Below are 22,082 nucleotides of genomic sequence, written 5' to 3' on the forward strand. Positions count from 1 at the left end.
TGGTGGATAGAGGGGAACGGGTTGATGTACTTGGATTATTATAAAGTGCCATATCAAAGTTTGCTACACAAACTAAGGGCACATTATGTAGGGAGTAACATAATAGGATGGATAAAGGATTAATTAGCTTATAAGTCACCACAGTTCAAAGCACCATTGGGCTGCTTGCTCATTGGAGAGAGATAACTAGCGAACGTTTGAACCTGAGGATCACCGCACTTCAGGTGAGGTGCAAAGTTCAGAAGGTGGGACCTTCATGGTAACTTCAGCAGTACAGGAATTGTTGGCATTACTCTGCATCACAAACCAGCCTTCCAGCCAACTGCTTTGAAAGCAGTTCTGAGAAGGTTCACTCGACACATTCCTGGGATGAAGGGGTTATATTACGAAGTAAGTCTGAACAGTTTAGGTCTATATCCATTTGAGCTTAGAAAAATGGGAGGCAATTTTCTTGCTTCATCTTGTGCGAGAGACTAGAACTAGGGCACAGCTTAACAAGAAGAGGTCTTCCTTTTCAGACAAAGATGAGGATTCTTTTCCCCTTAGAGAGTTGTTACAAGAGTGTGGAATTTTCTTTCCCAAAAGGTAGTGGAGGCTGTTTTATTAAAATTTATTCAACGTTATGTTAGAAGGATTTTTGATATATTGGAGTAGTAATGGGTTGTGGGGCACAAATATGAAAATGAAGCTGAGACCACAGTCAGGTCAGTTGTGATCTAATTGAATGGTAGAGCAGGTTTGAAGGGCCGAAACAGTCTTTGTACATTTAAATGTAGACTAGGCAGCTAAAAGAAGCAAGGAAAGAAATTGTAGATTATCCAGCCCTCTCTGGCTGAGGGCAGATGCCAGAGTCTGCAGGACTGCTAACTTGTACCATTGCTTAAAAGGAAGAAAGGGATAGCCTAAGTAATTACAGGTAATTTAAACTCATCTTGGTGGTGGCTACATTATTAGAAAAGTTATGTTAAATCACCATTTAGAAAAGTGAATTATTCAAAGATAGTCAACATGATTTTTTTTTAAGGCTGACTAATTTGATTAAATCATTTGAGCCGGTAAAAGGAAGTTTGATGCGGGCAGTGCTTTTGATATAGTTAAATAAATTTTAGTACACTCGTGACATGGTCCAGTCCCATGTGGCAATCTTGCCAGAAAAAGCTAAACTGCAAAAGGTCTAAAGACAAGTGGCATGTTGGATCTAAAATGGTCTCGGTGACAATAAGCAAGTGATAATGGTCATAGACTCAGAGTTGTAGAGCGCAGAAATAGACCCTTCGGTCCAACTCGTCCTTGCCAACCAGATATCCTAAACTGATCTAGTCCCATTTACGAACATTTGGCACATATCCCTTGAAACCTTCATATTCATGGCCTCATCCAGATACCTTTTAAATACTGTAATTGTACCTGCTGTTATGGACCAAACCAGACCCCCTCAAAATATTCTAAGAAAGTAGCCTAGACCCTAACTTTTTCTTATTTTAAAAGTAGATGGGAAGTGCCATATTCCAGTTGTGATGCGACTGGTAAAACTACTTGACATTACGCAAAGCACAATTTATTTAAACGCTATAATTAAAATACAAACAAAAGAAAGGAATTTAGAATAACTTAACTATTGGAAAACTTAAATGAATAATAAATACAGTACCCATTACTAATTAACTGTTCCAATATAGTAATATCCCACAAATGTACCCCTTGGCAAAAAGGCAAATTCAAACGCAGATTCTTACATGCAATTCTCCAATCCAGGAGGAAATATCAAGAGAGATTTCAGAGAAAGTAGCAGCTGGTAATCATTCACTGATTTCCAACTCCTCTGGGACACCAAACAGCTTCTGACTTCTAAAGCTTAAAAAAAAGCCTGGTCTGTGAGGACTAGCCACTGCCATATAAGCTGCTTCCATTGTTCCAACTTTTTAAGAAAAAACCTAAAAGCCTCATAAATTGTTTTATTAGGCCATCTCCAGTAGCCAGTTCATATCCTCTGCCTTTACAACCTCTCATCAAAAAAAAACCCAGGACAAAATAACCTTTTTAAAGTGACAGCATCTTTACGCTTGCCTCCAACATTTCCTCTGGCAACTCGTTCCATAAGATCATAAGACAGAGGAGCAGAAATTAGGCCATTCGGCCCATTGAGTCTGCTTCGCCATTTAATCATGGCTGATAAGTTTATTCTCCCGCTTTCTCCCCATAACTCTTGATCCCCTTGATAATCAAGAACCTATCTATCACAGTCTTAAATGTACTCAATGACCTGGCTTCCACAGCCTTCTGTGGCAGTGAATTCCATAGATTCACCACTCTCTGGCTGAAGAAGTTCCATACACGCATCACCCTACGTGTGAAAATGTTGTCCCTCAGATCCCTTTTAAATCTTTTCCTCTCACCTTGAGCTTCTTTCCTCCAGGTTTGGACTCGCCTGCCCTGGGAAAAAGACCTTAGTTATTCACCTATCCATGCCCCTCATGATTTTAAAAGCCTCTATAAGGTCACCCCTCGGCCTCCAATACTCCAAGGAGAAAAGCCCAGCCTATTCAGCCTCTCCATATAGCTCAAACCCTCCAATTCCAGCAACTGCCTTGTAAGTCTTTTCTGAACCCTTCATGTTTAACTACATCTTTCCTATTAGCAGGGAGACCAGAATTGAATGCAGAATCCTAAAAGTGGCCTAACTGATGTCCTGTACAGCCGTAATATGGTATCCCAATTCCTATGCTCAGTGCACTGACCAATGAAGGCAGTTGTGCCACACGTTGTCTTCACCACCCTATCTACCAGCGACTCCACTTTCAAAGAACTACGAGCCTGCACCTCTATGTCTCTTTGTTCGGCAATGCTCCCCAGGGCCCTACCATTAACTGTATCAGTTCTGTTCTGATTTGCCTTCCCAAAATGCAACAGCTCACATTTATCTAAATTATATTCTAGCTGCCAGACCTAAGCTCATTGACCCATCTAATCAAGGTCCTGTTGTATGCTGAGATAACCTTCACTGTCCACTATACCATCAATTTTGGTGTCATCTGTAAACTTACTAACCATATCTCCTATATTCACATCCAAATTATTTATATAAATGGCGAAAAACAGTGGACCTAGCACCAGTCATTGTGGTATACCACTGGTCATAGGTCTCCACTCCAAAATCAACCCTCCACTCAAACATAAAAGGTCCACCCCCCACCCCAACCAACATCAGACACTCCTGGGATGAGGACAGCACTCAGTTAAGTCCAATGCAAAACTCACTCTACACTTTTAAAACAGGAAAGGAAAAGTTTCCCTGACATTTGAGCCAAAATGAAACCCCAGTGACTCTGGAAAAAGGAAAACAAAATAAACAAACAAAAACTGCCTTTCCTCAACTCTGGCCCACCAACCACTCATGGGGTAGGGACAACAAGGGTCAAAATGCAAAATAAATATTTCTTGATAGAATAACGGCCCTCATGGTCCTTACGAGGGTCAAAAATTGAAACAAAGGGAAAATAAGACAGTTCGTTTCCTTGGGCACCAAACTGGAAACAAACACAACTCAAAACGTGAAATGGAAACTTATGCTGCAGAAACAAAAAGTTTTACTAAATCAAAATGTTATTCAGGTTTATGATGCCCTCCAGACCCCACAGTGCCTTTTGATCTCGAAAGGCCTTGACTGTACCAGTGAGCACTGTGTGCTCCCACTCCAGGGAAAACTGATCATGGATGTAACTGAAAGAGGGGCAATCATTCAAGAACGACAAGCCCCTCCACGGCCTGCTGCCTGGACCTGTTAATGGCCATCTTTTCCAGGCCTGGGAGCAAAGCCGCAAGAAGACTTGTAGACTTATCCAAGTTTTCCGCACTAGATGACCAGAGATTAGGAGTGCGGTGCTGAAGTACAATCAAAATTTCAACAGCAGCCCCTTCAAAAAACTAAAAAAGAGCTGCAGATGAATGCACTCAACATATAAGTAGGAGATTGTCTCCTTCAGGCTATAGAACATGCATGTGGTCTGGCACCAGGCAAATTTGCTCGGTCGCTGGTTGCATGGAACCACTGTGTGCAGCACTCTCTACACCAGGGTAAAGATGGAATCCCAGGTAGAGGAGGTAAGCACTGTCCTGAACACCTGCTCCAGTTGTTCCTTGTGGAGGACACCGCAGAGTAGACCGCTTGGCACTCGCACATCCTCTGCAGGCCAGCTGGGTCTGTGAAAACGAGGAGCATGTCATTGACATGTGCCAAAATAACCACCTTCAGCCCTATCCCACTCAGAGCAAAACCCAAAAACTGCTTGTGCAAGAGGCTCAAGAGTGACTCCATGCAGACAGAATAAAGCTGGCCAGATGGGGGCAGCTCTGACGTACTCCTCTCCCAAATTATAGGGATGCCGTCAAGGACTCATTAACCTTCATTAGACACTCCATGGCAGTGTACAAAAGTTGGATCCGGGCGATAACCTGCATCCTGAACCCAAAAGCTTGCAACTTGTGATCCACTCTATTGAATGCTTTTTTCTGATCCAGAAAGAGAGTGGAACACAACAGGACAGCCCTCTGGCAATAATGCGTCATGATCTGGACCAGGTGGATGTTCTTGTGGATGCTCCGGCCCAGGATGGTGTAGAACTGGTCTGGGTGGATTGTGTGATCCAGCATGGTGCTGAGGCAAATTGAAAATGCCCTGGCAAAGATTTTGTAGTTCATGCTGAGGAGGGAGATCGGATGCCGTTTCTTTAACAAACGGAGAACCCCTTCATCGGCAGAGTGATGACTGTCCTGCACCAAGAAATGGGCATCTCTCTGATTGTGATATATTCCTCCAGGAACTGCGCAGAGCTGCCCCCTGTGATGTCCCAGAATGCCCTGACGAACTCCACGGTCAGACCATCCAGTCTCAGGGACTTGCCCCTGGAGACTCGTTCAAGGCCACCAGTCAGCTCCTCCAAACTCAGAGAAGCCTCAAACCTCTCGGCACCATGATGGCTGACTTCTAGCAGGTCCTCCCACAGAACTTTGCAAGCTTCTTTACAGGATGTATCTAGAAAGAAGAGAACCATATAATACTACCTCACTTGGGCCCTGATACCCTCCAGATCCAAGATGAACGAACCATCATCAGCTAGCAGCATAAGGAGCCTATGCCTTTTATCCAGCGAGTAGAAGAAGAGGGAGCTGCAGCAGAGATCCTGAAGGAATTGGACCCACAATCTCACATAAGCACCCTGAGACCCGCAGAGATGCAGATCCTGGAGTGTGGCCTTCTCTTTGTACATCTCCTCCAAGGCCAGGTCCAAATCGCACTGACTGAGACATGACTCCAAGTCAATCGCCTCCTTTCCATCCTCTTGATCCTGGATTTCCACCTCTTTATCAACTGAACACGTACTGCTGACAGAAGTCATGGATGTGAGTCTTGTCCACATCCCACCATAGCTTCAAAGAGGGAAGCCCCCCTGCATCCTTCTCCAGCTGGTCCAGAAATGATTAAATAAGTCCCAGAACCTCTCATCCTCCAGCAGCAAGTTGTTAAAGTGCCAGTATGCCGATCTCGCCCTGGTGCTGAATGAAACGAGCTCCTCCCACACCAGGATACCTAGTCTCAACACCAACAGCAGTGGGAAGGCCCAGGATAGATTTCATATTCCCTTGCTCCTCAGGGAACGGAAGTACACGGTGAGCTTCCCGCATGAAACCCATACCATTTCAGGAGATGAAACTATGTGGCTCCTGCAGCAGCAGGCACAGGTCTTCATGAGTCACCTGGCCTCCAATTCTGGCGGGGTAACTATCTTGTTGTCCCCTTTTTTTCAGCCTGAGATCTTGAGGATCAAGGAGCATGTGTCAGGCTGTCTGCTCCAATTCATGGTTCATTCTGGAGGCATGGTGCTTCACTTCGTGAATGTAATGTGTTTTGGATGGGACTTGAGCAGACGTGCTTCTTTGAGGAAGTGTATACTCTTATTAACTCCATCGGTGAGGGCGAACTCATTCTTGGGGGAGATTTCAGTTGTGCCCTCAAGAGGTGGGACTGTGGCAGTACTCAGAAGAAATCAACATTGGCCTTTGGAACACAGGAGGTGTATGCCTGGAAATGTAGAGTCAGTCAATTCTGGACACTCCAATCCCAGGCTTCACAAGATGAAGGCAATGGAATCAAGATGGAGAATTCGCCAGGTGTCTACTAAGGCAAAGGTCTTAACCAAGTCCGTCAACTTCTCCAACAATGCTGAGCTTTTCTGAGTTCCGCCACAGGCCTGCCTCCTGCATGAGGTCTGTTCTCCATTTGTCACATTATCTCGTGCCTCTCCCACCCTCTCCCGTGTCTTGTTTATGTCTTTTTTACTTTGCTTTCAGTAGAAAGGACCCATTCTCTCCCATTCACATCTTTATCTACCCCATTTAATTTTTCTTTTTCTCTTTCATCAACATTGTTTTTACCACCTTTTGTTTTTTTCCACTGGGTCTCTATACAATCTGCCCCATTGCTCCTCCTCCGTCGCTGTCAAAAGTATAAAAATAAATTTCCAATACCTTTCAGCTCTGAAGAAGTCATATTGATCTCAACACATTAACTACAACAAATGTTATATTTCTCCACAGATGTTGTCAGACCTGCTGAGTTTCTCCAGCATTCTCTGCACAGAACATAGCTGCAGGAGTTACTGAAATTTGTGTCCTATCCCCAATCATCACTAGTTATTTTATTAACAAGCTTCCTTAAGGTAAGAAGCGGAGATGGTCACCGGTAGGTGCATGGAATTCAGTAGCATTCAAAACTGCTCAATTGGTGTAGCAATCCATGCCCAAATTGAAAATGTTTTGAATAACAATCAGAATTAAGCTGGTAAGTAGAAGGTAGCACTCAAGTGCCAGCCACTGACCATTATCAATAATAGAGAATCTAACCATTGCCCTTGTTCGTCTTCAGTAGCGATACCATGCCTAAACACCCCACCATTAACATCTTAAAGGTCACCCTTGACCAGAAATTTAGTTGCAGTAGTCACATTAATCCTGTGGCTGTAAAAGAAAGTCATAGGCCAGGAATTCTCTTGCTTTTAGAATATTTGATTTTACGTTGCAAGGCCAAAATCTGCATCTACATTACAATACATTTATTGATGAGTAAAATTTGCAAATGATTGGGTTACATCTTTGGCAACACAGTTGACACAAACTAACAGTTTACATGGTTTCCTCAACCATGCTGTCGACTGAAAAATAGCTACTAACTAAGGATTGCAGGAATCATAAACGACAAAACCAGAAATTGCTGGAAAAACTCAGCAGGTCTGGCAGCATCTGTGGAGAGAAATAAGAGTTAACGTTTCAGCTCTGGTGACCCTTCTTCGAAACTGAAAGTAACAAGGAAAAGGTTTTTTTATGCAAAAGATGGGGAGTAAGGAGTAAAGAATGGGTGGAGATAGACCCCAAAGAGAGAGAAACACAGTTAGACAAAGGAGTGGATAATGGTCAGCCACAAGAATGAATAGCTGCTAATGGCAACTATTAGTGGCTAACAACAGGTTCTGTGTAATGTCAGACCATATGATAACAAGGCCTACTGTGTGGGGGTTGGGGGAAGGCGTGGAGAAATTGCTCAAGCCCTGAAATTGTTGAACTCGATATTGAGTCCAGAAAGCTCTAGAGTTCCCAAGTGGAAAATGAGGTGCTGTTCTTCCAGTTCGTGCTGAGCTTCACTGGAGCACTGCAGCAAGCCTGAGACAGAAATGTTGGCCAGGGAGCAGGTTGTGTATTGAAGCTATGGGTAAATGGAAGCTCAGGGTTATTTTTGTGGACAGAATATAGGTATTTCCCGAATGTAGCGGTGACCACAATGTGAGCAGTGAATGCAGTAGAATAGATTGAGTGAAATACAGCTAAAGTGGTGCTTCACCTGGAAGGTGTGTTTGAGTACTTATGAGGGCGGAAGTAAATGGGCGGGTGTTGCACCTTCTGTGGTTGCAGGGGAAAGTGCTGTGGGGTGCTGATGGTAGTGAAGGAGGAGTGGACAAGTGCAGCCCAGAGGGAATGGTCCTTGCGGAAAGCTGACAAGGGAGGGGTAGGGAATGTATGTCAGGTAGTGGCATCCCGCTGGAGGTGACGGCTAATGATTCTCTAGGTGTGGATACTGGTGGGATGGTAGGTGAGGACGGGGGGGGAGTCTTATCGCTGGTGTGGGAGGGTATAGAGGGGATGAGGGTTGAAGTGTGGGAGATGGACTGGACTCATCTGAGGGCCCTGCCAACTGTGGTGTGAATTGTATTTGAATAAACATATCATGTGTTCAGACTGAAGAATGGGAGTTAATGTGTAACTTTTCATTTGCAGCTTTACCTTGATAAATCCCATTTTAGCATAACCACCTGATTCTGAAAAGGAAGATAAAATTCAGGCTTTATGGCACTGAATTGGTTTCATGAAGAACCAGCATAGACATGGGCTGAACGGCGTCTTTCTGTCCTGTAACCATTTTATGATTCAATGATTTTAAACTGGAAACTAAGTAGCTCTATCATGTAAAATCTTTACATTTCAGAGAAATGTCAAACACATGCTTGATGTTTGCCACATTTAGATGACATGCTTAGAAAGTCAGATGTGCTTGATAATTAGATGGTGTAATTGAAGATATAGCTAATTATCATTTTTTGCCATGGTTAAGAAAAATTGAATGTTTAATATTAATTTATCAATTGTAGATACTTTCTACTTAAGATTTTGTATTTCTTGTTTTGCAGCAAAACTTACAGGAAGTAAAATAATTCAATATGGTGACGTTCTCATAGATACCACCAGAAATGCTGTTGTGTGTTCAAAAACACCAAAAAGCTGCTTATGGCCTTCTTCACAAGATGGGAATGTCTATGTACCATATGTGATTGATAAAATATACAGTAAGTTGCTTTCATTATTAGCAGATCATAGTACATTCATAGCTATTTATGTGCCTTAATTTACAAGTCGAATAAAGTACTTGTTGACAAATACAATAACGTTAATAAGTAATTAAACCATGCAGAACAAGAAAAATCACAGACTTAACCTCTAATCTATGTGAAATAGATAATTTCAGCGAGAACTATGGCAGAGAGTTTATGCATTCCCTCTGTAGCCCTAATTCAAGTAATGAAGAAATAAAAGTGGCACTTTTCTTGAAGCATAGAAAATAGGTGCAGAAGTAGACCATTTAGCCCTTCAAACCTGCACCACCAATCAGTGTGATCATGCAATTTCAGTATTCCATTCCTGCTTTCTGTCCATATGCCTTGATCTGTTTAGCCGCAAGGGCCATGTCCAGCTCCCCCTTGAATATATCAGATGAACTGGCTCCGACAGCTTCCTGTCGGAGAGAGAATTCCACAGTTTCACAACTCTCTAAGTGAAGAAATTCTGCCTCATCTCAGTCCTGAATGGCTTACCCCTTATTACACTGTGATCCCTAGTTCTGGACTTCCCCAACATCGGGAACATTCTTCCTGCATCTAGCCTGTCCAGTCCCATCAGGATTTTATATGTTTCTGTGATGGCCCCCTCATCCTTCTAACTTCCAGTGAATACAAGCCCAGTCGATTCAGGCTTTCCTAATATGTTAGTCCTGCCACCTGGGAATCAGTCTGGTGAACTTTCACTGGACTCCCTAATAGCAAGAACGTCCTTCCTTAGACAAGGAGACCAAAACTGCACACAATAATCAAGGTATGGCCTCACCAGGGCCCTGTATAACTGCAGCAAGACATCCTTACTCCAATACTTGCTATAAATGCCAGCATGCCATTAGCTTTCCTGACTGCCTGCTGCACCAACATGCCAACCTTCAGCAACTGTTCCACCGTGACACCCAGATCTCGTTGCACCTTCACATTTTCTTAAACTGCCACCATTCAAATGATAATAATAGTCATAAAAGCAGGAAGGCACAAAGTCAATAACATCACCTTTATCCACATTATATTGCATTTGCCAAGTATTTGCCCACTCAGCCAGTCTGTCCAAGTCGCCCTACAGCCTCTTAGCATCCTCCTCACAGCGCACTGCCACCCACCTTAGTGTCATCTGCAAATTTGGAGATATTGGGTCCCAGTACTGACCCCTGCGGCATGTCACTCATCACTGCCTGTCACTCTCAAAAGGACTCGTTTATTCCAACTCTCTGCTTCCTGCCTGCCAACCAGCTCTCTGTCCATGTCAATACATGATCTCCAATACCATGAACTCTAAGTTTCCTTACTATGCCTTTTGTAAGTCCAGATACACAGCATTTACTGATTCACCCTAGTCCACACTACTGGTCACATCTTCAAAAAATTCTTAAAAAATTGTCAAGCATGATTTCCCTTTAGCAAATCCATGCTGATTAGGACGGATTCTGTCACCGCTTTCTAAAGGCTCAGTTGTTACATCCTTAATAATTGACTGCAACATTTTCCCCACCACTCATGTTAGGCTAACTGGCCTATAATTCCCCATTTTCTCTCTCCCTCCTTTTTCAAACAATGAGGTTACATTATCTACCCTCCAGTCCATTGCTACTCTTCCAGAGACTACAGAATGTTGGAAAATGAACACCAATACGTCTGCTATTTCTAGGGCCACTTTCTTAAGTACTCTGGGATGCAGATCATTAGGCCATGGGGACTTATTGGGTTTTAATCCCATCCCCAATACCATTTCCTGACTAATAAGGATTTCCTTCAGTTCCTGCTTGATGTTTGACCCTCTGTTCCATATATTTCCTGAAGGTTGTATGTGTCCTCCTTAGTGAAGATAGATCCAACTGGTTTGATCCTTCCTGTGTAGCAGAGCCGGCCATGGTTCCATGAACCTGCCTGTTGCTGCCTTCCTCTGGTGAGCCACCTCCCCCAACAGTATCCAAAACGTTTTATCTGTTTTTGAGGGAGATGACCACAGGGGACCCCTACACTACCTTACTACTCTTCCACGGTCACCCATTCCCTATCTTCCTCAGTAATTTTTATCTGTCATGTAAACAGTTTACTGAACATGCTAACCATGATTCCATCAGCCTCACAGATGCTGCAAAGTGAATCCAGCCGTATCTCCAGAGCTGTCAAGCGGTCTGACAGGAGCTGCAGCTGGACACATTTCCTGCATGTGAAGGAATTAGGGACATCGGAAAAGTCCCTGAATTCCCACAACGCACAGAAGGAGCATGACATAGGTCTGGGATCTTCTGCCATGACTTAAGCCTTAAGTTAACAACGACAGTAGCAAAGTGAAGAAAAAAAGAGAGAAGAAAAACTACTCACCAGTCGCCAGCCACTCACTTACCTGTTGCCTGTGACTTCACAGTTAAACTTCCTTCTACTTCACCTTTACCCTTGTGCCTTCAACAGGTGCAGTAGTTTGTTCCTCTTCCGACTGCCTTATCTTGCTGCTGATCGCCCTCTCACCAAAGCCTGTTATTCACTGAAGCCTACACCTTAACCTCCACCACAAAGCGGCTCTTCTCAAAAATGGCCACTTTGCTATAGCTTGCCTTTCTCCTATTTGCTCCTGGGCAGTGACTGAGACAATTCTTTGTTTTATTTCAAAAATATATTTCATTCATAAAAAATCTCTTTTAACATGTACATTGCCACAAAAGCAATTTGGATCTGTACATTGGCATATCAAGTAAATAAACAAAACGCTGGAATTTGACTCTATCCAAAAAACCAAAGACCTCTCTTACACATACAATACTAATATTTATATATATCTGAGGCACTAGGAGGCTCCAATAACTGAACGGACCCCCATTTACTTTCAGCAGGAAGACCTCAGACAATGGTACTTCCCCACTGCATCTTGGCAGCAGCTGCCCCAAGATTTGGTGCATCCCTCAGCATGTAGTCCTGGACCTTGGAATGTGCCAGTCTGCAACACTCAGTTGGGGCCATATCCTTGTTCTGGAGGACGAACAACAATTTCAGGCAGACCGAAGATGTCTTTCACTGAGTTGATGGTCCTCCAGGCACATTGATATTTGCTGTGGTGTGTGTCCCGGGAAACAGACCATAGAGCACAGAGCCCCATGTCATGGAACTGCTCAGGACGAACCTTGAAACAAACCACTGCATCTTTCTCCAGACTTCCTTTGCAAAGGCATATTCCAGAAGGAGGTGTACGACAGTCTCACCCCCACCTGCAGACACTTCAAGGGCAGCATGCAGTGGCACAGACTGACCAGGCATCCATAAAGGATCTCACAGGTAGTGCTCTTTTCATCACCAGCTAAGCGATGTCTTGGTGCTAGTTTGAAAGTTCTGGTGATGAAGCATTCTGCCAAATGACTTTGACTCTCTATTCAGGGAAACACGCAACAGAGTCCACTCTCTCCTTTTCCCTCAGGGTCCTGAGAATACTGTGTGCTGACCACTTCCTGATGGACTGGTGTCAAAGGTGTTTCTCTTTGCAAATTTCTCGATGAACGACAGGTGATAGGGATGGTCCAACTACTTGGAGCATTCAGTGGCAGTGAGGCCATTCCCATCCTTCGCAACACCCTCGACAGCTAGAACATAGTGACACTTAGCGTTTGTGTACCAAAGGTCTATGCACAGCTTGACAAAGGTGGCTATCAAGCTGAGAGCATTTTGGGGTATTTTTCCCCCCCCCCCCCCAATCCAGAGTTTTGTGCATGGAATTCCTGCAGACTTGGTCTATCTTAGGCCAGAAGATGGCTCAGGTGACTGAAACAGCGCAGTTTCAGGGAATGGCCAGACCTGCGCCACATACAGCAATAGGAGAGAGTGCCTCACATTTGATGACCAGGTTTTTACCTGCAATGGAGAGAGAGTGGTGCTCTCAAAAGACTAGTTTCTGCTTTACTTTGGCAATGTGCTCCTCCAAGGATTTTGTGTATGCCCCAGCTCCTCCAAGCCATATTCCTAGCACCTTCAAGCAATCTGTCCTTTTAGTGAACAGAATGAAGGATTGGTCGTCTGAGTTCCTAAGCAACATGGCCTCACTCTTGCCTCAATTTACCGTGGCTTCCGAGGCTGGTTTCAACTCTTCCCAGAATCCTTCTGAGCAGGCCCTCTGTTGGATGCATTTGCACTGTTTGCTGACACCAGTCTTCTGAGCTCCCCTCCTTGGTCACAGTGACTGAGATAATTCCTCCCAGAAAGCTTATCAGCAGCATCTTCTGTTCCGGTAACTTTTGCATAAAGTGTGGATGCTGAATGTGAGGACATCAGTTTTGGCTGTGATGCCCTTTTTTCTGGAGACAAATATTGTGCAGTTCAAGAGCTAATGAGACACTGATGGTGACCAGTGACTGTGGATCTGTTTCTGGGGATGAAGTGGAGGATATTTCAATTTTTCTTTGAGTTAGGGGATTGGTGAGCAAATTTCAGAAGGGTAAAACTTGCCACAACAATAAAGAAACTAACTACTCCAAAGTGAATATTGATTACTTAAAAAGAATCAAAGAGCAAAGGTAAATAATAAAACTTTTCTTGCCTTTTCTGTTATGAAGCAGAGTTTAAGGTAGCACTTGGGTGATTTCAACCTTCTTGAATGTTGTTAGAGCTGCAGTCATCCAGGCAAGTGACTTGTACCATGCAGATGATGGATACGCGTTAGAGAGACAGAAAGTGATTTACTATCCACAGTATTTCTAATCTCTGACCTCCTCTAGTGGCCACAGTGTTTAGATAGTCAATTTTCAATTTCTGATCAATGGTAAACCCCAGACTGTTGATGGTGGTGAAGTTATTGAACACCAGGGGGTGATGGTTAGATGCTGTCCTGTTGGAGATATTCATTACCTGGCACTTGTGTGATGTAAATGTTACATGCCACTTATCTGACCAAATCTGGATGGTTATCAAGTTTGGCTGATTGTGTAGAGAAACAGCTTCAGTACCTAGGTGTTGCAAATGGTGCTGAATATGATTATGGCCAATCTTGGGACTTTAATTCCACCTTCTTGCCAGTTCCACATATCCACTGATTTCCTGAGAGAACAAAAACCTGTATATCCCAGGTATAAGTATAATCAATGATGGACACTCCACAATCCGCTGGGATAGGAATTTTCAGAAGTCCCTAACTCTCAGAATGAAGAGCTTTTTCCTCATCACAGTCTAAGTGATTGCCCCCTTCATTTTGAAATTATGGTCTCATGTTCAAGGTTTCCAGACAGTTTAAATGCACTGTCAATATCTGTCCTGTCAAGCCCTTTCAGAATCTTTAATTCTTCTAAATTCCAGGGTATACAGGTGCAATTAACTGAGCCTCTCATCACAGGCTAACCCTTTCACCACAGCAATTTGACGAGTGTTTCTTCACTGTATTGGCTCCAGTGTAAATTCTTCTGCACACAGAATTCTAGGATTGGTCACACCAGAGTTCACCAGTAAGACTTCTTTATTTCCAATCAATGTGCAAAAAGGCAAACCTTGCCTTCTAATTTGCCTTCTAATATCTTCCTATTCTTTCATGCTAATTTTCTGAGCTCCTTCCTTGTACAAGCACACCAGAGTTTCTTGAAATGTCATGTTATGTGATTTTTTTAAAATACTTTTCTATTACAGCCAGAGTGAATAGCACCACATCTCCACACATTCTACTCCATTTACCATCTTGCTTCCAAGATGGTGGTGGAGTATGCAGCATCCAGGCTCCACCCAGGGCTTGTCCCTTCTGCCCGTTTCTCTTTCTTTTCATTTTCTCACTCTTCTCTTTTGTAATTCTTTAGTATTTTTAAAACTTACCTTGTAGGAGACCAATGGTGACGGCATTGGATCATTGCAGCAGCTGAGGGCCTGGAGCAGAGTGGACAGTCAGCAGTCAGTGAGCCAACGTGGAGCAGGATGGCTAGCGGTTGGTAGGCTGGAGCAGAGCAGGACAGCCAGGGTGGAGTGGAATAGCCAGCCGTTGGCAGGCCATGGTGGAGTGGGGTGGTTGGCGGGCCCAGAGCAGGGAGACTGATGGTTGGTGGACTGGGGCCGGTTGCAGTCAGCCTATCACCGATGGTAGCCAGCGAATCCAATTGAGGTCAGCCCAGTGCGGGGGAAAGTGATGCCACGTGTGGAAAGCCCCCAGCATGGAGTGACTGCAGGTTATAGAAGGACTGTAATGTCTATCTTTTAACTTTATTTTCCTAACTTATGCTGTGAAGAACTGCAATGGTAGAACTTGAGTACGTGTGACAATAAAACCTAATTCAATTTTTTAATTCCGCCTACTCACTTAAAACTTTCTATGTCTTTTTGCAGCATATTTCTGTACACACAATTTACATTTCTAATTTGCTTTATTTTGTTAGCAAACTTAGGTGCATTAGCCTCCATCTCTTTGTCTAAATCATTAATATAAGAACTGATCCTTGTGCCCCTGTACTGGTCACAGCCTGCCAACTTGAAAATGGCTAATTTTCTTCATCTTTTCTTCCTCAATAAGTTGTAGATGTCATACAGCATAGAAACAGGCCCGTCGGCCCACCATGTCTATGCCAACCAACAAACACCAAACTATACTAATCCCATTTACCTGCACTTGTTCCATAGCATACTATGCCCTGGAATTTTAAGTACTCATCCAGATGGGACCTACCAATCATTCCTGTTCATTAAACGAATCCTGTATCTGTGACAATATATTATCTCAACTCCATGAACCTTTCTCTTGCCTATTAGCCTTTTGTATGACAACCATATCTAAAGTTTTTTTGGAAATCCAGTTTTACCACAACTGTTGGTTCCTCTTTATGTACCCTACTTGTTACGTTCTCAAAGAACCCAAGTAGGTCAGTCAAACATAATTTCCTTTCATAAAACTGTGTTGCCTTTGTCTGATCCTTTTATTTTTGAACGGATGTTACATTTGCTAAATTCTAATCTGATGAGACAATTTCAAAATTTAGTGAAGTTCACAGCCACTATCTTTAAAACTGTCTCTTTTAAAAATCCTAAGATGTCGGCCATCAAGTCTTGGGACTTACTTGATTTTAGTTTCTCAGGTTGCTTCAATCATTTCTTGCCTACTGATATCAGTTACCTAAATTTCTTCGCATTTTTAACAGATATATTACTTTCTATTGCTGGTATTTAGCTTTTATCTTCACAATGAAAACAGTTAAGTATATGAAATACAGTGGAATGTGGCAAGTTACCATATGACCATAAGGTATAGGAGCAGAAGTAGGCCATTCAGCCCATCAAGTCTGCTCCACCATTCATTCGTTTTCACATCAGGTCCAGTTCCTCCGACTCAGATACTGACAACGTGTACCGACCGTAGCCTGCCTCTTGTGCCTGGAATGTCTTGGCTAAAGCATCTTCTTCAGCTGGTAACGGTGTCGAGGGTGCAACATCTGCCTTGTTCACCTTGTCCTCAGAGATTTCTAAGCAGAAGGGGAGAACCCACAGGTTTTTACGGCCTTGCCGGATGTTCTGAGGGCTGGGTATGTTTTGCTCCTGCACCATTTGCGAGGTTGCACCTTTCATGAGGTTGAAGTGATAGTTCACGACGCTCTCACTTACACTTACTTAATATGTCTGGGACCTGCCCTCATGTTGACCAGGCCTTTTACTCATGCAGGGCCATTCCTGTGATTTCAACACCAAACTTTGTTCCCTGAAGTAAACTGCCTGTCTTGCTTAGAGGAGTCTTGTGTCCGTCATTCCTGATGCTGTTCCACCTCCCCCTTGCAAGGTCTGGGAAGATCAGACTTAACTTAGTGTGGAGTCTTCTTTCCATTAGCAACTCCTTGTAGCTACGTGAGCGATGCATCTATAATCAAACAGGAACTGGGACTGTTTGGTGTCAAGTGAAGCTGTAGGCTGTTTCTTTAAGCCTGCCTGCAAAGTTTGGACTACTCTTTCTGCCAGACTATTGGAAGATGGATGATATGGAGTTGTTATTACACGCCAAGTGCCATTTGACTTTGGAAACACTCAAATTCTCTGCTGGTAAATGATGGACCGTTGTCTGTGACCAACACCTTTGGGAGTCTGTGTATTGCAAAAAATGCTCACCACTTTTCAATCGCCGTCCCAGTGTTTGACAAAAGAACACAATACATATCCAACCACTTTGATTGGGCGTCTACAATGCTAAAAGCACAGAGCCCATGAAAAGATTGGTATATTCAATGTGTTAACAAATCTAGGGTTTACCCAGCCATTTCCAAGAATGTAAAGGAGCAGCTGGCAGTAATTTTTGTCCTTGTTGGCCCTGTGAGCACTGCTCCACCAACGCGGTATGCTGGCATTCAGTCCTAGCCCTCAGACATAATTTCTCACTAACATCTTCATTTTGGAACCCTAGGGTGACCCTGGTGGAGTTCAGCCAGTATCTGGCAGCAACCTTTGCTTGGGACAATCACTCTTTCTCCCCATAATAAGATACTGTCCTCAATGGTGATTTTGTCTCACCAAGTGGAGAAAGGTTTCATTTCAGGTTGTGATGGCCCTTTTGTTTCTCCCATCACCTGCAGCTGTTTTAGTTTTGCCAGAACAGGATCTTTTTGTGTCCACAGCTTGATATTGTCAGAGGTGACCAGGAAGGTATCCAGGAAGTTTAAAACTAGAATGGACATTTCCAGTGGCAGTACTATTGTAATGTATCCACCAATGGGAGGTGGCTCAAGGCATTTGCCACTTGGCCTCCTGGATGGTGTTCCAACTTGTAATTGTACATACTCAGAATTAGAGCCCATCACTGATTTCAACCTGAAGCTATGGGCGGTATGACCCTGTCCTCTTTAATTAGCCCTAGCAGGGGTTTATGGTATGTCAGTATTACAAATTTCTGTCCATAATGGTATTGGTGGAACTTTCTCACACCGAAGATGACCGCCAAATCTTCCTTTTCTTTCTGGGCGTATTTTCGTTCGACATCAGTCAAAGTCCAATTAGCGTACACTATTGGGCGTTCCTCTCCACTGGATCACCAGTGAGCCAACACTACCCTGATACCATACGGAGAGGAATCACAAGTCAGCACCACATCGCTTAGGATTGTATGTGCTAACCTTAGACAGCGAAACCTGCTTCTTCACTTCCCTAAAGGCTACATCTTGGCTACAAGACCATTTCCAAGGTTGACCCTTTGTCAATAGCAAATGTACAGGTGCCAGGATGGACACCAGTTTACACATGAATTTTCTGTAATAATTCAACAACCCAAGAAAACACCCAAGCTCCAATACAGACTTGGGAGCCAAGGCATCTTTGATCATCCTTACTTTATCTTCCAACGGGTGCAATCTGGTCTTGTTGACTCTGTAGCCCAAGTAGGTCACTTGGAAGACATTTTTCCCTTCTAAGTTGTACCTTGGAGAAATGTTTAAACACTTGGTCCAAGTTCTCTATATGCTCTTTAAGGATCTTCCCGGTTGTTGGTATGCAATCCAGATAAATGATGACCAGAGGTAGACTTTGTAAGATGTCAATAGTCCACTGGAAAATGGCACAGGCTGATGATACCCGAAAAGGCAGTCTTGTATATTGGTACAAATCCTTAGGAGTATTAATTGTAACATACCTTGGGAATCCTCATGTAATTGCAATTACAAGTATACATGGCTCATGCCTGGCTTCATGAAGAACGGACACCCACCACCAGTTTTGCGTATAAGTCCTCTGTGAGGGATTGGGTATTTATCCAGCTGCGAAAAGTGGTCCACTGTTTGAAATCACCACAAAGCCGAACCGACCTGTCAGGCTTCACAATTGGCATAATCACTGCTGCAACCTATACTGTACTGGTTTGATGGTTCTTTTGCTTTCCAGCCTCCTGATTTTTGCCTCTAGTCTGAAAGTACAGCATTCCATCAGTAACTCCATAAAAGCTTCAAAAGTTTGCATTTCCTCAAGGTTGTTATAGTTCATTTGATTTTATACTTGATAATTATTTTTCCCATTGTAATATGACTGTTTAATCACTTTTATTGTCATGCTGCCAAGTTTAATGCACTCTTTTTTATTTTTGTCTTTTGTTGTAGCTGAAGATCAGACAAAAGTAATATGGAAATCTCTGCAAGAGATTAGTTCCCTTACTTGCGTGAAGTTTTATTATAGGCGAAGTAATGAACCCGGTTATATTTCTGTTCAATCAGAAAATGGGTAAGTTGAAAGATACAAGAGTATTGTGAAGTTGTTCATATATTCACCGAAATAACATGGATGAATAATAGTTTAAAATGGTATAAATGTTACTATTCTTTCAATTGTCTAGCCGTAAAGCATGCTTAGGCTTACTGGGGAGGATAAACTTTATGAAGCCAATTTATTTGTATATACCCAATGAATCAGTGTCTTTTTCAACAGGTGTATCAAATACCAAATTATTTTGGCATTTTAGATGAATGAATCATTTGACCAACACAAACATTTACAAATACAAAGTAATGAGACTAAGGAAGGGAAATAAACAGGGGGAATCTAAACTAAATTATAACGAATGCAAGAAGCAGTATGTTAGGGCAATTTGAAAATATTAGTAAAATACTCACTGAGACTAGAAACTCACTATGTGAATACAGTTAGGAATTTGTTAAGGTTTTGAGATGTCTAACCAGAGAGATACAGCACAAATCTAAGGAGTTGATCAAAGAAGCAAATGTAACATCTTCCAGTAGTGTAAAACAATGCTAGTAAACTGCAAACATATTTTACATTTCTTGCATCTATACGCAAATGGATAGTCAAAAATATAGTCAAACAGTTCAACAAAGCCATAAATTTGTTAATGATGCTGCCTGGCCCGCTGCGCTCCTCCAGTTCCACACTGTGTTATCTCCGACTACAGCATCAGCAGTTCTTACTATCTTTTGTTATCACATGGTCTGCTATTACACACAACTCATTGTTAACCACTAACTGTTCCCATTAACAGCTATTCATCCTCCTAACCTGATCATTTTTCAGTCCTTTATCTCTCCAACTGTCCTCTTTCTTTTTGGGCTCTATCTCCACCTATCATTTACTGCTTACCCCTCCTCTCCATGCTATCTTCTGCATAAAAAAAATTTCCCTAGTTTCCTTTTCACCAGTTCTCAGGAACAGTCACTGGACCTCAAGCGTTAACTCTGATTTCTCTGCACACATGCTGCCAGATGTGCTGAGCTTTCTGTTTTTGTTTCTGAGTTCCAGCATCCACAGTTCTTTCAGTTTTTATTCCTTGCACATTATTGTAGCTTGGAAATATAATGCTGATTCTTTCCTGGAATCATAGAATCCCTACAGTGTGAAAGCAGGCCATTTGGCCCATCAAGTGCACACTGACCCTCTGAAGAACATCCCACCCAGACCCACCCCCCCTTGTAACCCTACATTTCCCATGGCCAATCGACCTAACTTGCACATCATTGGACTGTGGGAGGAAACCCACGCAGACACGGCAAGAATGTGTAAACTCTGAGGATGGAATCAAACCCAGATCCCTGATTTTAAGAGGCAGCATTGCTATCCACTGAGCCACTGTGCTGCCCAATTATTCTCATTATTTCAAAATCCTGAAGAGCAAGAATCTCAGCTCACAAAATCAGGAAGGAGAGTCATTTTGGGTGTAAAGGGAGGGGCAGAAAAATTTAGTGGGAGCTGTTTATGGATAATTAATACTAGATGTTGCATAGAGCCAATTATTATTTAAGGAAATTAGAGATAAATATTTATCATATAATTATGGAGGGCTTTAACCTTTTATAGACTGGTAAACCAAATTCAAAATAGCAGTGTGAAGGATGACTTTAATGATTAAATACAAGATAGCTTTCTCAATTAGAATAAATTGCTCTCAATGGCAATCAATATAAATTCACTCGCAAGATAGCAACATCACCTTTTGAAGTGTGTGCTGCTTTGGACTTCAGAAATGTTTTCACACTGTAAAAACAATAAGACAGTTCTCAGGGCAAACAATACATTTATTTTAATTTATTCATTGGATGCTGGCATCCAAGCCTCATTTATTGCCCATCCCTTAATCACCCTTGACACGGTGATGATAAACTTCCTTCTGGCACTGTATTCTCTGGGTTGTAGATACAATCACAGTACTGCTAGGGAGGGCATTGCAGGATTTTGACTCTGTGACAATGAAGGAATGAAAATATTGTCCGAATTGAGAACGTACAGACCATGCAGGAGGCAATGTTCCCATGTATTTGCTACTCTTGTCCATCTAATAATGGATTCTAGCACTTTTCCAAATAATATACATTAGACAGCCTGGTCTATACTTTCTTGTTTTCCTTCATCGTTTTTTGAACAGAAGTGCTGCATGTATGCAATCACAATTTGCTGGGATATATCCTCATTCTAGAGAAATTTGGAAAAATATACCCAATCCATCCATTATCTCTGTAGCTACTTCTTTTAAGGTACTGAGATGCAGCTATCAGCCTGTAGTCCCATTTGTCTTTTTTAAAAATCATTCATGGGTTGTGGGTTAAGCCAGAATTTATTCCTGTCCCCAGTTGCCCTTTAGAAGGTCAAGATGAGGTGACTTCTTAAATCACTTCAGTCTTTGATAAACGCACAATGCTGTTAGGGAGGGAGTTCCATGATTTTGACCCAATGACAATGAGGGAACAACCATAGAGTTTGAAGTGAGGAAGGTGTGCCTTGGAGAGAATTTACAAGTGGTCGTGTTCCCTTGCATCTGCTGACCTTGTCCTTCTGGGTGGTAAAGATCGTGGGTTAGAAGGTTCTGTCAAAGAAGCCTTGGTGAGTTGCTGCAGTGCACCTTGTAGATGGTTCACGCTGCTGCCAGTGTGCATTGGTGAAAGGAGTGAGTGTGCAAGTTTATGGATAAGGTGCCAGTCAAGTACGTAGGTTTTATTTGAATGGTGTTAAGCTTTTTCAGTTTTCTTGGAATGGTACCATTCAGGAAAGTTGACATCATTCCATTACACTTCTAACTTGTGCCTTGTAGTTGATGGGCAGACAGTGGGGACTCAGGAGATGAGTTACTTGCTGCAGAATTCTAGACCTTTGACCTGCTCTTGAAGCCGCAGAGTTTATTTGGCTGGTTCAGTTTTGTTTCTGGTCAGTGGTAACCCCCAGAATGCTGGGGTATTCAGCAATTGTTATGCTCAGTGTGATTCTGATCAGCAGAGTGTATTATAGGCC

The 22,082-nt window shown here is 42.8% G+C and overlaps 1 protein-coding gene across 1 annotated transcript in view; it reads left to right on the top strand.

Annotated features, from left to right (window-relative positions):
• The first annotated feature begins 6,729 nt into the window (after window positions 1-6,729).
• The window catches only part of LOC109930083 (astacin-like metalloendopeptidase), a 92,089-nt gene continuing 76,736 nt past the window's right edge, over window positions 6,730-22,082 (top strand). The window contains exons 1-3 of the mRNA XM_048607296.1: window positions 6,730-6,739; window positions 8,736-8,891; window positions 18,953-19,073. Coding sequence (XP_048463253.1) covers window positions 6,730-6,739; window positions 8,736-8,891; window positions 18,953-19,073 — 287 coding nt within the window. The remainder of the gene's footprint in view (window positions 6,740-8,735; window positions 8,892-18,952; window positions 19,074-22,082) is intronic.

This window comes from Rhincodon typus, chromosome 17 (genome assembly GCF_021869965.1).
Source record: "Rhincodon typus isolate 14 chromosome 17, sRhiTyp1.1, whole genome shotgun sequence".
Lineage (NCBI taxonomy): Eukaryota > Metazoa > Chordata > Chondrichthyes > Orectolobiformes > Rhincodontidae > Rhincodon > Rhincodon typus.